At 55.2% G+C, this 13707-nt stretch overlaps 1 protein-coding gene across 3 annotated transcripts in view; it reads right to left on the reverse strand.

Annotated features, from left to right (window-relative positions):
- The window catches only part of GRAP (GRB2-related adaptor protein), a 25999-nt gene extending 16176 nt beyond the window's left edge, over positions 1–9823 (reverse strand). For 2 of the 3 annotated variants that reach the window (XM_011955004.1, XM_011955003.1), the window contains exons 1-2: positions 9552–9823; positions 4603–4700 (exon numbers count right to left, since the gene is read on the reverse strand). In XM_011955004.1, coding sequence (XP_011810394.1) covers positions 4603–4700; positions 9552–9629 — 176 coding nt within the window. In that variant the 5' untranslated portion in view covers positions 9630–9823. Of the gene's footprint in view, positions 1–4602; positions 4701–5110; positions 5280–9551 lie in introns of those variants that run through there. The other variant, XM_011955005.1, reaches the window with a different exon arrangement.
- Between the last annotated feature and the right edge of the window lie 3884 nt (positions 9824–13707).

Here is a 13707-nt window from a genome sequence, read left to right on the forward strand (position 1 = left end):
GATCTCCTGACCTCGTGATCCGCCTGCCTCGGCCTCCCAAAGTGCTGAGATTACAGGCGTGAGCCACCGCGCCCGACGGCCACCTGGGTTCTTTTCACAGGCACAAGTTCCTTTTCCTGCTGACCAAACAGAGCTGGGTATGCAGCAGGTGCCTGGTAAATGCTTAGACTCTTGCAAGATCCCCAGGGTCTGGGAGTGAAACTCCTTTTCCAGTCCTGCTGATCTTGCTGTGTGGCTCCTGGTAGCCCCTGACCTCTTCAGGAATTAGCCACTGCTATAGGCTGACTTTGTGTCCCCCAAAATTCAAATATTGAAACCTAATCCCCCATGTGACAGTAGTTAGAGGTGGGGTCATTGGGAGGTGACTAGCAGCCGCCATGAATGGGATTGGTGCCTTTATAAAAGAGACCCCAGAGAGCTCACTTGTCTGCCACGTGAGGACACAGCTAAAAGACACAGCCGTCTATGAACCAGGAAGCAGCCTCACCAGACACGAATGTGTCGTCACCTTGATCGTGAACTTCAGCCTCCAGAGCAGTGAGCAACAAATGTTTGTTGTTCAGAAGCCACCCAGTGGATGGCATTCCATGACAGCAGCCTGCAGGACTAAAACACCCACCATTGGAGGCGCTGCGTGGTCTCTGACTGGCTTTCCTAACTCCAGTGTTTTAGTCCAGCTTTGGCTCTGACCCCTTTATGTTAAGATGGGGAAACTGAGGCTCAGAACAGCCAGAGGTTTCATGGTGGGATCATAACAGAATGTTTCCCTTCACATCTTCCATAAATGCTCCTCTCCCTGAGTCAGACTGAGCTTGGCACAGGTGGTGGAAGCCAGGCGGGACGTTTCCTGTTGTCCCGGATGTTGATGAGCCCTGGGGGCTGAGTGCAGAAGGCGTGTGGGGCCGCACATGCCGCTAGTGTCCTGGCCGTGTCCCGGCACCGGCCTTGGCAGGATGAAGGCTGCTCAGCACAAACCTTGGGGCTTGTTTTCTGGTGATTGACATACTTGGCCTGGGTTCAGGGCAGGCTGAGGCTCCCAGGAACGGTCTGACTCCCAGGAACGGTCTGACTCCCAGTGGTGACTGATGGAGCAGGGGGGTAGACACCCCAGCGCCCAGCCCTCCGGAGGGATGACTCCTAGGTGCGCATTCTGTACTGTCTCCAGCTGGCACTGATCCCCAGCCAGATGGAGCTCTGGTTGCCCCCAGCAGCGATGACGCCAACAGCATGCCCCACTGGTTCCCCCTCTTCCCTGTCCTCTTCCCCATTGCTAAATAAATTGTTATCAGGCTTGTGTCTGAGGGACAGCTTCCGGAGAAGCTGGAGCCCTAGACATGAGATTCTAGACCACTGCCGCCCCCAAACGAATGGGGGCTCATCGGCCCTGTCCCGGTGAGTTTCCTCCTGGGAGGGAGCGTGGGGAAGGTAGCCGCTGGGTATAGAGCTTGGGGCAACCATCTGGAGAGCTCAGCCTGGGTCTCCTGGGGTTTGGAGACCTGAAGGCAGGTGCCCAGCCAGCCTGGGTGTCTCAAGGCTGGAGATGAATGTCACAGGCTGCGGCAGGAGGAGAGCATAGGGGGCCCAGGGTTGGGGTTACTAGGGAGGGGAGTTGCAGAGAACTTCTTCACCAGGAAGCCCCCAGCTCCATCCTGGAACAGTGCCCAGAGTGGCCCAGGGCGGGAGTTTCCTGAGGGGCAGGTTTCTTCGAAGAACCCACAAAACTCCTCAGGCGGCATCAGTGTGTGGGTGGCTGTTGCCCTCAGAGAGTGTCGCAATCACACCCTCCCAGGAGTCTCCCACGTCCCCTGCCAGCCCTGCCCCCACCATGGCTTGACAGATGGAGGCAAGAAGAAAGCACTTCCTGAAACCCCCAGGGCCGGGCTCCTTCTTCCACAACAGTGTCACTCCATTTGTGGCCACCTCGCATCATCCCTGTTTTACTGATGTGGAAACCAAGGCCCAGATAGGGACAGAGACACCCCCACACCCCACCAGATTGCATAGCAAGTGCATGGTCTGGACTCTCCCAGTCCCACAGCTGTTCTTATGAGCTTCCCCGCTGTCCTCCAGGGTGTCCCAGCCCAGGGTCACACCACACGGCTGCAGTCCCGCTCCACTTCGTGCCAGTTGTGAGATCCTGGAGAGGCATTCAACCTCTCTGTGCCTCTGTCTGCTTGTCTCAAAGACGGCGATGGCGGTGCTCAGCTCCTAGGGCCTTGGGAGGATGCAGGAACTGCTTGAATGTGGGTGTTTGCTGTTTCCCCCACACTTGCCCCTGCCAGGTTTATCTCTGCCTTCCCTGGCAGCGTCCATTTGAACTTCCAGGCCCAGCGGGTCACACCCTTCCTGTAGGAAGCCATCCCTGATTCCCATGGGCCATGAGGCTGGGTCATGTGCCACTGTGGCCCCTGCTGATGGGACGGCTCTGGAACACTTGGCGTATATTGTGCCTCCTCCAGGGGCTCCCAGGGTTGGCAGGGGTGAGAGGGGGTGCCCAGGGAAAGAGTGGGCCTGGCACAGGCACGCTACCTCTGAATTTCTGAGGCCCAGCCCTCTCTCTGCCCCCACACCCTGGGGCCTTTATGGGCTGAGTCAGGTGTGGAGCTGGAGTTTCCCCGTAGTTATTTTGGGAGCAAAGCAGGTGCTGAGGTTAGTCGAGGACACACCTGGGCACCACTTCAGGCAGGTTAGTCAGGGGCCTGACCCCATCCCTGCTCTGTCCCAGACATAAGTGGCCAGAGATGACCGCAGAGGCAAGGGAGGCTGGAACCCTCCATGGCTCCCAACTGCCCTGCTAGAGTCTTGCCTTGACTACTAGCATTCCCCCTGACTGGCCTGGCCTGGCACTGCAATCTTTTGGCATCTTTTCTCCCCTGCCTGAGCAAATGTGACCCTCTTAGCAGCTGTAGGCCAGCCAGCCTTCCAGCCACTGCCAGGCCATTTCCTCCCCCTGAAGGCCCCTCCCTGACAGCTCGGCCCAGGGGCATTGCTCCCATTCATGCCCTCTGGCCTGTCTGGATGTGCCTGTTGGCTTACAGGGACCTGGGGCACTCACTCCAGCTTGTGGCCCTGGGTCAGATTCTCTGTGTCTCTCTCCCTCTTCACGCACCCCTTCCCTCTCCCCCTTAATTGACAGAAAGACCACAGAAACCTGCCCAATGTCACACAACCACAAGGGACATAGTGGGGCCTGGAACCCAGGCTGCAGCCCCAGATGCCAACTGGAAGCGGCAGCCACTGTGGGGGAGGCTGGGAGTGCCTGGAGCCCAGGCAGGTGGCTGAGGACCTGGGTGTGAGGGGGCCTTCGCCCAGCACAGGAAGCTGGAGGTGGTGGCAGCTTTGGAACCAACTTAAAGAGAGATAAAGAGGAAATACCTCTCGGGCCCCACCCTGGCCCTGCACCTCCTTCCCTTCCCACCCCACAGCCACACACACATCTCAGCTCCCAAACTGTCCCTCCAGCCTGCCTGGCCCTGTCACCTGTCTCCATATCTGAGTCCTACCATAACACCTCCGTGGTTCCCCACATAGCTTGACATTTGAGGTCCACCTGCCAGTCCCACACACCACAAGTTCTCTGTCATTGCTCTCCCTTTTCTCATCCTGACCCTCTCCCAGGGATGCCTTTCTCTTTTTCTACTTAGCCAACTCCTATACATCCTTCAAAAGCTCACTCACTGCCACCTCTTCTGAGAAGCCTTCCCTGGGAAATCACCTTAATGCTCACTGTCTTCCCATGTAATATGTCCTTCATGTCCTCTTTCTCCCCCAGAACACAGCTGCTCTGACTTCTTGTGTCTCCAGCATCGCCCAGGCTGGGCCCCCTGGAGCTGTGGCCAGTGTTTAGTGAATGACTAAGTGGCTGTATCTTGGGGCTGCCTCAGCTGTCATTCAAAGCATATCCAGTTGGTTCACATAGATTTCTTGGGCCCCATGCCTGTTCTAGGGCTGGGACCTGCTCCAGCCATTCTCACGGCAGCAGTATTGGCTGCCACCTGCCCAGAGTCCCACCTGGGACATCTCTAGGCTGGCAGGTCCCAGGCCCCAGGATAGCTGGGCCCCAGACCCAGTTCCTGCTCCACCCTGGTCCCAGACTCTGCTCTGCCAATGTCCAGTTCCCCCCACACCCCAAAGGCAGGGCCTACAGGGTCTGCTTCCTGCCCAGCCCTCTCTCAGTCGCTACTCAGCACCAGACCAGCTCTCAACAAGAGCTCTAGAACCCTCCACAGTCTGAACAGATTGGAGCATCTGCCCTCCTTGAGTTACAGATAGGGAAACTGAGGAACAGAGAGCAGGGACCTGCCTGAAGCCACACAGCAGCCAGTGGCCCAGCCAGCTAAAAGCCCAGGACCTTGTCCTCTCTCAGGGACCTCCTAGACTTTCTCCATTGGCTCAGGTCCTCAGTGTCGAGGCCTGGGCTTGCCCTGACTCTGCCCCAACCCTGGGTAAATCCTCGGAACTCAGTCTCCTGTGCCTGCTCAGGCTGGTGGCCTCTGTGGAGCCTGGGGGCCCCAGACAGATGGACAGAGGCCCAGGAGTGAGGGGGTCCCATGGCCAGGAGAGATAGAGCCACGGGGATGGGATGGGGGGGTGTCCACTCACGGATGGGGCTTGACGCGGATGTAGTTCTTGGGAATAAACCCCTCGACACCCCGGAGCTCGGCCTTGTACCAGTTCTGGTCATCTTCCATGTTCAGGATCTGTGGGCAGGAGACACAAAGCCACTGAGTCGCCGAGAAGGAACAACTGTCACCCCCAGAGATCCCACTGCATGCCAGGCCCCAGGTGGGCTTTGCCTGTACCAGCTTCTGAGTCTACTCACAGAGAAGGGCTGGGGGCCTGGGACAGGACTTGCCCAGAGCTGAATTAGAACACCTCGTTCCTCAGTCCTGCCCATCCCCTGGCCCCAGGACAGCCCATCCTTAGGCGATTCACAGACTCCAAGGGAGGCACAGTCGGGGACTCATAGGAGGCTTGGGGTGGCTGGAGCTGGACTCTCAGGCTCCGATACCAGGAGCCCTGCGGACCATGGGGTTTGCAGGAGCAGAACTGGGAACCTGAGTTCCTTCCTGGGCTGTGCTCCCGAGTTTGGGAGGTCCACAGCACCTACATGCCATGCACTGAGCCTTGGGGTGAAAGTCGGGGGCCCAGCCTGAGCACAGCCACCAGTGGTCACCTAGGGTCCCTCGCATTTAAACAGCTCAGGGGTGACAATTCAGTGGGGGGATTTCAGGCTCTGGGGAGCAGATAAGGGGGCCTTTGGTCTGAGACAGGCTGGTTCTCAGCCCTGGCATGGCCTGCTCAGTCACACGGGCTCCTCTTCACCCCACAGGTGGGCCTGGAGGAACTGAAATAGCCAGAGCGGGGGTGGGAGTCCCTAAGGGGGAGCAACTAAGCGACCAAGGCGGGGCGGGGCCTGGCCTGGGAGGGGCACAGCACAAGGCCCGGCATCCTTCCTCCATTCCCTGGGCACGCTTTCCATGTGTCCCCCTGATTCTGATAAAGCCTCCAAGGTCAACATCACCAAATGCTATTTTACAGATAAAACTGAAGCCCAGAGAGGGGAAGTGACTTGGCCAAGGCCACACAGCAGGGGAGAGGCAGAGCCTGTTTGGTCAGCTAGGACTCTGAGGTCCGGGGTTTTGGCTCACTGGTCAAGGGGGTCCTGGCCCACCAATTTTCACCTCTAATCCTCTTTGTCTCTGGACCCCAGCTTGAGGGGACATCTCTCCTGTCAGGGGACATCTCTCCTGTCAGTCCTGGAGCAGGTTCCAATGTCAGCTCTATCCTTCAGGGGTACTTGTTGACAGAAAATGGGCATGGGGTACCAAAGGCCCACGGCAGGCCAATATAGGGGCATCGACTCCAGCAATGACATTTTGCCAAGAGTAGCTGGGATTGGCCTCCTAGGACCCAGGCCTGAGGCCCACCCTCACAGGTGGCCTCTGCACCCCCATCTCCACCCCCGCTTTGTCCACCAGGCCAGGCTGGGCCAGGTCAGCAGCCCCAGGGGCGAACGGAAGCAGGTGGCTGACTCAGGAAAGCTTTCGCTCAACACAAAACAAAACAAAACAAAACAGGCTGGGCACAGTGGCTTACGCCTGTAATCCCAGCACTTTGGGAGGCTGAGGAGGGTGGACCACCTGAGGTCAGGAGTTCGAGACTAGCCTAGCCAACATGGTGAAACCCCATCTCTACTAAAAATACAAAAAATTAGCCAAGCATGGTGGCACACCTCTGTAATCCCAACTTTCTCAGGAGGTTGAGGCAGGAGAATCACTTGAACCCGGGAGGTGGAGGCTGCAGTGAGCCGAGATCGTGCCATTGCACTCCAGCCTGGGCAACAGAGTGAGACTCCATCTCAAAACAACACAACAACACAACACAACTCCCCCAACCTCAGGAGAAAACAAGGACCTGTAGGCCACATGCCACAGCCACGGATTCCAGGAGGAGGCCCTGAAGCCTGGGGCTCCAGAACATTCTGTCTGCTTCTGACTCTCTGTGGCCTCGGCCTCAGTGTCCTCCCTCTTCTGTCCAGTGGGTGCATTTGTGGCCTGCCTTGCATGCAGCGGTGTGGACATGGGATGCACTATATCTCATGCAGTCCCTGTTTCGTTTTGTCTCCTTGTCATCTGCACTCAGAAGCCCCAGGAGTGTCGCATTGGTTACGTTAGTTAGTGATTTCTTTTTCTTTTTTCTTTTTCTTTTTCTTTTTTTTTTTTTGAGATGAAGTCTCGCTCTGTCACCAGGCTGGAGTACAGTGACACAATCTCGGCTCACTGCAACCTCCGCCTCCCGGGTTCAAGCGATTCTCCTGCCTCAGCCTCCCGAGTAGCTGGGACTACAGGTGCCTGCCACCACGCCCAGCTAATTTTTGTATTTTTACTAGAGATGGGGTTTCACCATGTTAGCCAGGCTAGTCTCGATCTCTTGACCTCACATTAACTGATTTCTTACTGTGAACATTGTTTTAAAGCCCCAGACCCTCTGAGACCCGGGAATTCTCAGAAGGGAGAGAGGCCAGCCCCTCCCTGGAGGAGTATCACTGCTCAAGGTGAAAGGCAGACCTTGGCCTGCCCCTTAGCCTTTGCCCCCATGGTGCCCTCCACCTGGGCTGCTGCCCCACTTTACCATCCCAGCCTGATGCAGTTGCTGCTTGACAGTTGTTTACTGAACACCTACTGTGTGCCAGGCACCCCACGACAGAGCAGGGAACAAGAAGCTCACATTCTAGTAGGCAGAGACAGACCATAAACAAGGGAAGAAACAAGTAAGCAAGGTAGTTTAATGGAGCAGTAAGTGCTGTGAAAAATGGACATCAGGAGACAGATGGAGAATGTCTGGTTGGGTGGGAGTGGGGAGATTGGCAACACAGGACAGGTAGGGTGGTCCAGAAAGGCCTCTCTAAAGAAGTGACATGGAAGCTGAGACCCGAATTACAAGAAGGAACCAGCAGTAAGAAAACGTGGGGAACAGTGTCCAAGGCAGACGGAACAGCTAGTGCCAAGGCCCTGAGGTGGGGGCAAGCTCTGTCCCCGAAACAGAAAGGAGGCCAGGGTGTCTGGAGCTGAGGAGGGAGGAGCAGGTGTCATGAGATATACAGGGGAGGGCCAGGCTCTGAGTCACGGCCACTGCATGGAGACTGGGCTGGGAAGCAGGGGGTGGCGGGGGGAGGCCTTGAGAGCCACCGCACAAGCCCAGGTGAGTGACGATGGAGGCCTGGGCCAGAGGAGGGGCTTCAGGTAGGTTTTGCCAGAGTTGCCGACAAGACAATGACATGCAGAAAGTAGGTTTAGGGAGCCCAGGGCTGGCTGTGTTGGGTCTGGACCGTCACCCTTTCCCATGGAGATGTCAGGGTCACATGGGCTTCCTGAGTCTGGGTCTCGTCCTCCAGGCTGCTCGTGGAGAGATGGGAGTGAAGCCCCCCCGCCCCCCCAGCTGGCAGCAGCAGGGGGATGCGTGCACCCAGAAATGCCTGGCTGGTCAGGGAGGGAGGCTTTGTCCCAGGGAGGTGATGTTTGGGGTCATTTGTCCAGAGTGAGTCCATGAGCCAGAGTTTTCATCCAGGACCAAAGTTGAGGTTTGAAGAACGGGCTTCACTGCCCACTCCCCCAGGCTGGACTCAATCTGTAGGCAGGCAGTGCTGTGGCTGGGGCTGGCCCACAGGGAGCGCTGGAAAACACTTGCTGAGCGAGAGGACAGGATGGTCGTGGAGCTCAGCTTCCACCCCAGCCACCTGATCCCTCCAAGCCTGGCTCAGCGCCTCCCGCGCACCCCATTCCTATTTCATCACTGCCCCACTCCCTCCCAACACCACACCTGGGTCTAGTGACCTCGAAGTGCTCTCAGATGAGAAACGAAGACTTGGATCCCCGCAGAGGGTCATGCCTTGGGCTCACAGCCCCAGTGCTCAGCCTGGCCCTGTCCATGAGGCCCACAGCCAGCACTGCAGTGACCCCAGAAGGAGGAATTGCTCCTCCTCCTCTGGACCCCAACCCCCAGCCCAGCCTGTTCAGACCAAGCACAGGTTCCACAGTCAAAGGGACACAGGTTCAAAACTGACTCCATACCGAGCAGGTCATGTTGCCTCCCTGTGCCTCAGTTTATCACCTGTGAAATGGGGGTGCCAATCCCCATTGCTTAAATGGGACATGGGGTGTGCTGCTGAGTCCGGGGCCTGGCTATAGCAGGGTGATGGCACAGGGAGCTCTCCCGTCTTATGCTTGAAGCTTGTGGTCAAGAACAGAGCCCAGGGCTCAGCGCAGAGGAGCATTCAGTCTAACACCCATTTCCTCACCCTCAGTGAGGAAACTGAGGCCCAGGGAAGGGCAGTCACTTCCCTAGTGTGGTTTACTGGCAGTTCCAGTGCACAGTCTTGGCATGGCCACTCCCAGAATCCTGGGCATGGCTTTCACATGCAAACTTTTAAGCAAGGACATTTCCAGAGACACATTCCACAGGCCCATCTGTCTAGACTGTCTTGGAAGGCTGCAATGTCTGTCAAAAGCGGCCCAGACAAGGAGAAATGAACTGTGGTATGACTCTATTTTCCCTTTACTCCACACTACTGGGAAGCTCATCCTTGATGCCTTCATCACAGCTATTTTAGCCCTACTAGGTCAGCATGTGTACTTATTTCTTTCCTAAGACCTTCTCTCTGTCCCTCTTTCTCCCTCTGTTCTCCATTCCCATACTCTGTCTCTCTCTCTCTAGCTCTCATTCTCTCCCTCTCTCAACAGTTTTCTTTTCAAACTTCTTCCTGGAAAACTGGGGGTTGAACTAACTCCTGCCAGACACTGTGGTAATAGCTCATCGAATCCTCACAGCAGCCCCAAAGGAGGGTCATTAGTTATCTCCCCCTTTCCTAGATGGAGAAACTGAGGCTCCGAGGGAAGAGGTGGCTTGTCCAGAGTCACACAGCCAATAACTGGAGAGGCTGGGCCTGTCTTCCAGGGGCCACCGTCGGCTTGGGACAGTCCCAGGCCCCCGGTTCCTAAATCCACCCCCACCCCGTGTGGGGCCAACTCAGCAGGCTCCAGCCCCCCTACCTTGAGTGTGTCTCCCTTGTTGAAGGCCAGCTCATCGCTCTCTGTGGCCTGAAAGCTGTACAGGGCCACGGACTCCATGCCGCTGCTCGGGGCTCCAGCAGCTGGGCTCAGAGCTGGGCCGACAGCTTCCTGCTTCCTCTGCAGTCGAGGACCGTCTTCCTTTGTTTTGAGTGCGTGTTTGTTCTTTTGAAGTTGAGACTGAAACTGCTCCTGATGGGGGAGAAACAGGAAACAGACATGTCACAGAACAGGGAGGGCTTGTGAGCCAGCTCGGTCCCTATCTCAGACCCCAGGTGCCAGGAATGGCCTTTGGGGAGGCTCCCTGAAGCTCTGGGAGTGGGGCCCCCTTGTGCCCATGTTTTATCATCCATAAAAGTGAGGTGCCTGGAGGAGAAGTGCCGAAGCTGTCCTGCTGGCTCAGGCACTGAGTCTCATGGCACCAGATGCTGGCCCCCCTTCACCAATTTGCCAATGACCTTCCATCTTTTCCTAAAGCCTGGTGCCTCTTGTGCTGCCCTGCCTCCTGCTCCTTCAATCCCAAACTCTTCGCCTGGCATTCAAGGCCCTTGCAAGCCACCACCTCCACCTGCCCCTACAAACAGCCCCCATTCTCATCCTTTATCATCCCCTTCACTCTAAATAAACCCGGGGCTTCAACCACAGCAAGGGGCCACACCAAACTCTCATTTCAACCACAGGCTTTTGCACATGCGGTTCCTCTGCCTGGTGCTCTCCTCTTTCTGCTCCCGGGAGACTCCTATTCATCCATCAAAGCCCAACTCAGAATGTACCTCTTCTGGTTTAAACACGGGCACCTTAGGTGTGACTTAAATCCTAAAGTCAACAAGACTTGTAGGCTGGGGCGGTAGTTCATGCCTGTAATCCCAGCACTTTGGGAGGCCGAGATGGGCGGATCACTGGAGGTCAGGAGTTCGAATTCCGCCTGGCCAACGTGGTGCAGCCTCATCTCTACTATAAATACAAAAAATTAGCCTGGCGTGGTGGCACGTGCCTGTAATCCCAGCTACTGGGGAGGCTGAGGCACAAGAATCGCTTGAACCCAGGAGGCAGAGGTTGCAGTGAGCCAAGGATCCATCCAGGCTCAAAGCAATTCTCCCACCTTGGCCTCTGGAGTAACTCGGACTACAGGTACCCACCACGTTTGACTAATTATTTGTATTTTTAGTAGAGATGGTTTTTCGCCATGTTATCAAGGCTGGTCTTGAATTCCTGGACTCAAGCGATGCGATCCTCCTGCCCGAGATTGCGTCCTTGCACTCCAGCCTGGGTGACAGAGCGAGACTCCTCAAAAAAAAAAAGAATTGTAAATAAATCTCTACCTTTCCTTCGTGGGTTTGTTACGAGCAGTGGCATCGGTGCAGCAATTCTGAAACTGTTTGGTGGGTGTTGCAGGATAGAGCACGCACGGACAAGCACAGCTATATTGTTTGGAACCAGAGTTCTCCCTGGGAAAGAAGGGAGACACAGACGTGGAAGGAAAACCAGGCAGAGCCCTGTGGTGTTGCATGGACACTGGATGAATCGGTGTGAAGTCACATTGTTTTTTTTGTTGTAAAGAAGTTTTTCTTCCTTTATTTATATTAATATGGACTCATGGTTTCATATTTTAGCCAGTGGATTATAATCCGCTACTATCACATTTATTTTGATGCTCAAAATGCCCCTGATTAGGCCAGTGGGGTCTCCTTCAAGCTGGCTCCTTATCTTTTTGACATGGACCCATCATTCTATGAATGCACCCTGACCTTCTGGCCAATAATAGGAGAATCGCTTGAACCGGGGAGACGGAAGTTGCAGTGAGCCGAGATCACGCCATTGCACTCTAGCCTGAGTGACACATCAAGACTCCACCTCAAAAAACAAAACAAAAAAAAGGTTGAGAGGAAAGAAGGGAAGATGACAGCTGCTCTCCTCCCACTGTGGAGTCCCTGAGCCAACCAGGCAGGATGGAGCTGGCCCTGGCCTCCCCTAGCCCCATTCCAGGGCTCCTCCACACTGCCCTCTACTCAAAGACCCCTGCCTTCTGGCTGCCCCTGACCCCAAGGGTGACAGGATGTTACAAGGCCCCTCTTTCCGGCTTTGTTGCCGCTGAGGTTTCAAAGCCTCAGAATGATGCAATGGAGGGGATGGGATCCGCCCCCGCCTCAGTTTTGAGGTGCTTCCAACCACATGAGGGGAGGAGGACTTCCCCTTATGAAGCTGAATGTGTGTCCCCCGGGGCTGGTGGGACAGACGCCTGGTTTATTTTTATGTGTTTTAGAAGTATTTATTCTCTGCCAAGTCCTTTACAAAGAGGTAAGTGACCAATAGTTGGTAGGTGGCAGGGCTGGGATTCAAACCCAGGCAGGCCTGAGGGCCAAACCATGCCTACAGCTCCTTCGCCGCATGGCCTCAGCCCGGAGGATTCCCGCCCAAGGTGGTTCAGGCCAGAGTTGGGAGCCTAGGCTGCCTACTGTACAGTGAGCTCAGGGAGTGTAGTGAGGTAAGCAGCAAAGCTTTGTTGGAGGGTAAATCTGCCCTGATTCCGGGAGACCAGAGAGGACCCCACAAATGGGACTTGACTGAAAGGACCCTTGAAGAATGCAGGACCCCAAATGAGGGAGACGCTGGGGCCTGGAACAAGGGGCCATCAGAAGCTGGAAGCTTGGGCCAGGCGCAGTGGCTCACGCTGTAATCCCAGCGTTTGGGGAGATCAAGGCAGGCAGATCACTTGAGGCCAGGAGTTCGAGACCAGCCTGGCCAGTAGAGATGGTGAAACCCCGTCTCTACTAAAAATACAAAAGTTAGCCAAGCATAGTGGCATACACCTGTAATCCCAGCGAGGCTGAGACACGAGAATCGCCTGAACCCAGGAGGCGGAGGCTGCAGTGAGCCGGGATCACACCACTACACTCCAGCCTCAGCGACAGAATGAGACTCTCTTAAAAAAAAAAAAATTAAAATTAAATAACTTTTTTTCTTTTTTTAAAATAAGAAGCTAGCTGCTTGGAGAGCATCAAGCCCCATCACAGGGCTGCAGCCTGGGTTCCTGTGGGAAGTGTTGATGGGAAGAGTCAAGCGCTGTAAAATATCTGAAGAGATTTATTCTGAGCTAAATATGAGAGAACAATGACCCAGGACACGGCGCTCAGAGAACATGTACCCAAGGTGGTCAGGCCACAGCTTGGTTCTTTTTTTGGGAGGGGGACAGAGTCTCACCCTGTCACAAACGCTGGAGTACAGTGGCGCGATCTTGGCTCATTACAACTTCCTTCTCCTGGGTTCAAGTGATTCTTCTGCCTCAGCCTCCCAAGTAGCTGGGACTACAGATGTGGGCCACTATGCCGGGTTAATTTTTATATTTTTAGTGGAGACAGGGTTTCACCATATTGGGGTCTCGAATTTCTGACCTAGTGATCCGCCCGCCTCAGCCTCCCAAAGTGCTGGGATTACAGGCATGAGCCACTGCACCCGGCCACACAGCTTGGTTTTACACGTTTTATGGAGACATAAGACATCAATCAATACATGTAAGATGTACATTGGTTCGGTACAGAAAGGTGGGAAAACTGGAAGAAAGGGTGTGGGTGTCGGGGGCTTCCAGGTCACAGGTGGATTCAAGAATGTTCTGACTGGCAATTGGTTGAGAGAGTTATTATCAATAGAAAGGAATGGGCTGGGTGCAGTGACTCACACCTGAAATCCCAGCACTTTGGGAGGCCAAGGCAGGAGGATCACCTGAAGTCAGGAGTTCAAGACCAGCCTGACCAACATGGTGAAACCCTGTCTCTACCAAAAATACATTAGGCTGAGCACGGTGGCTCACTGTAATCCCAGCACTCTGAGAGGCCAAGGCGGGTAGATCACCTGAGGTTAGGAGTTTGAGACCAGCCTGACCAACATAGTGAAACTCCATCTCTACTAAAAATAAAAAAAATTAGCTAGGCATGGTGGCAAGTGCCTATAATCCCAGCTATTTGGGAGGCTGAGGCAGGAGGATCACTTGAACCCAGGAGACAGAAGTTGCAGTGAGCCAAGATCGTGCCACTGCACTCCAGCCTGGGCGACAAGAATGAAACTTCATCTCAAAAAATATATATATACAAAATTAGCCAGGAGTGGTGGTGCATGCCTGTAATCCCAGCTCTTTGGGAAG

This window comes from Colobus angolensis, unplaced genomic scaffold (genome assembly GCF_000951035.1).
Source record: "Colobus angolensis palliatus isolate OR3802 unplaced genomic scaffold, Cang.pa_1.0 Scaffold392, whole genome shotgun sequence".
Taxonomy (NCBI): Eukaryota; Metazoa; Chordata; class Mammalia; order Primates; family Cercopithecidae; genus Colobus; species Colobus angolensis.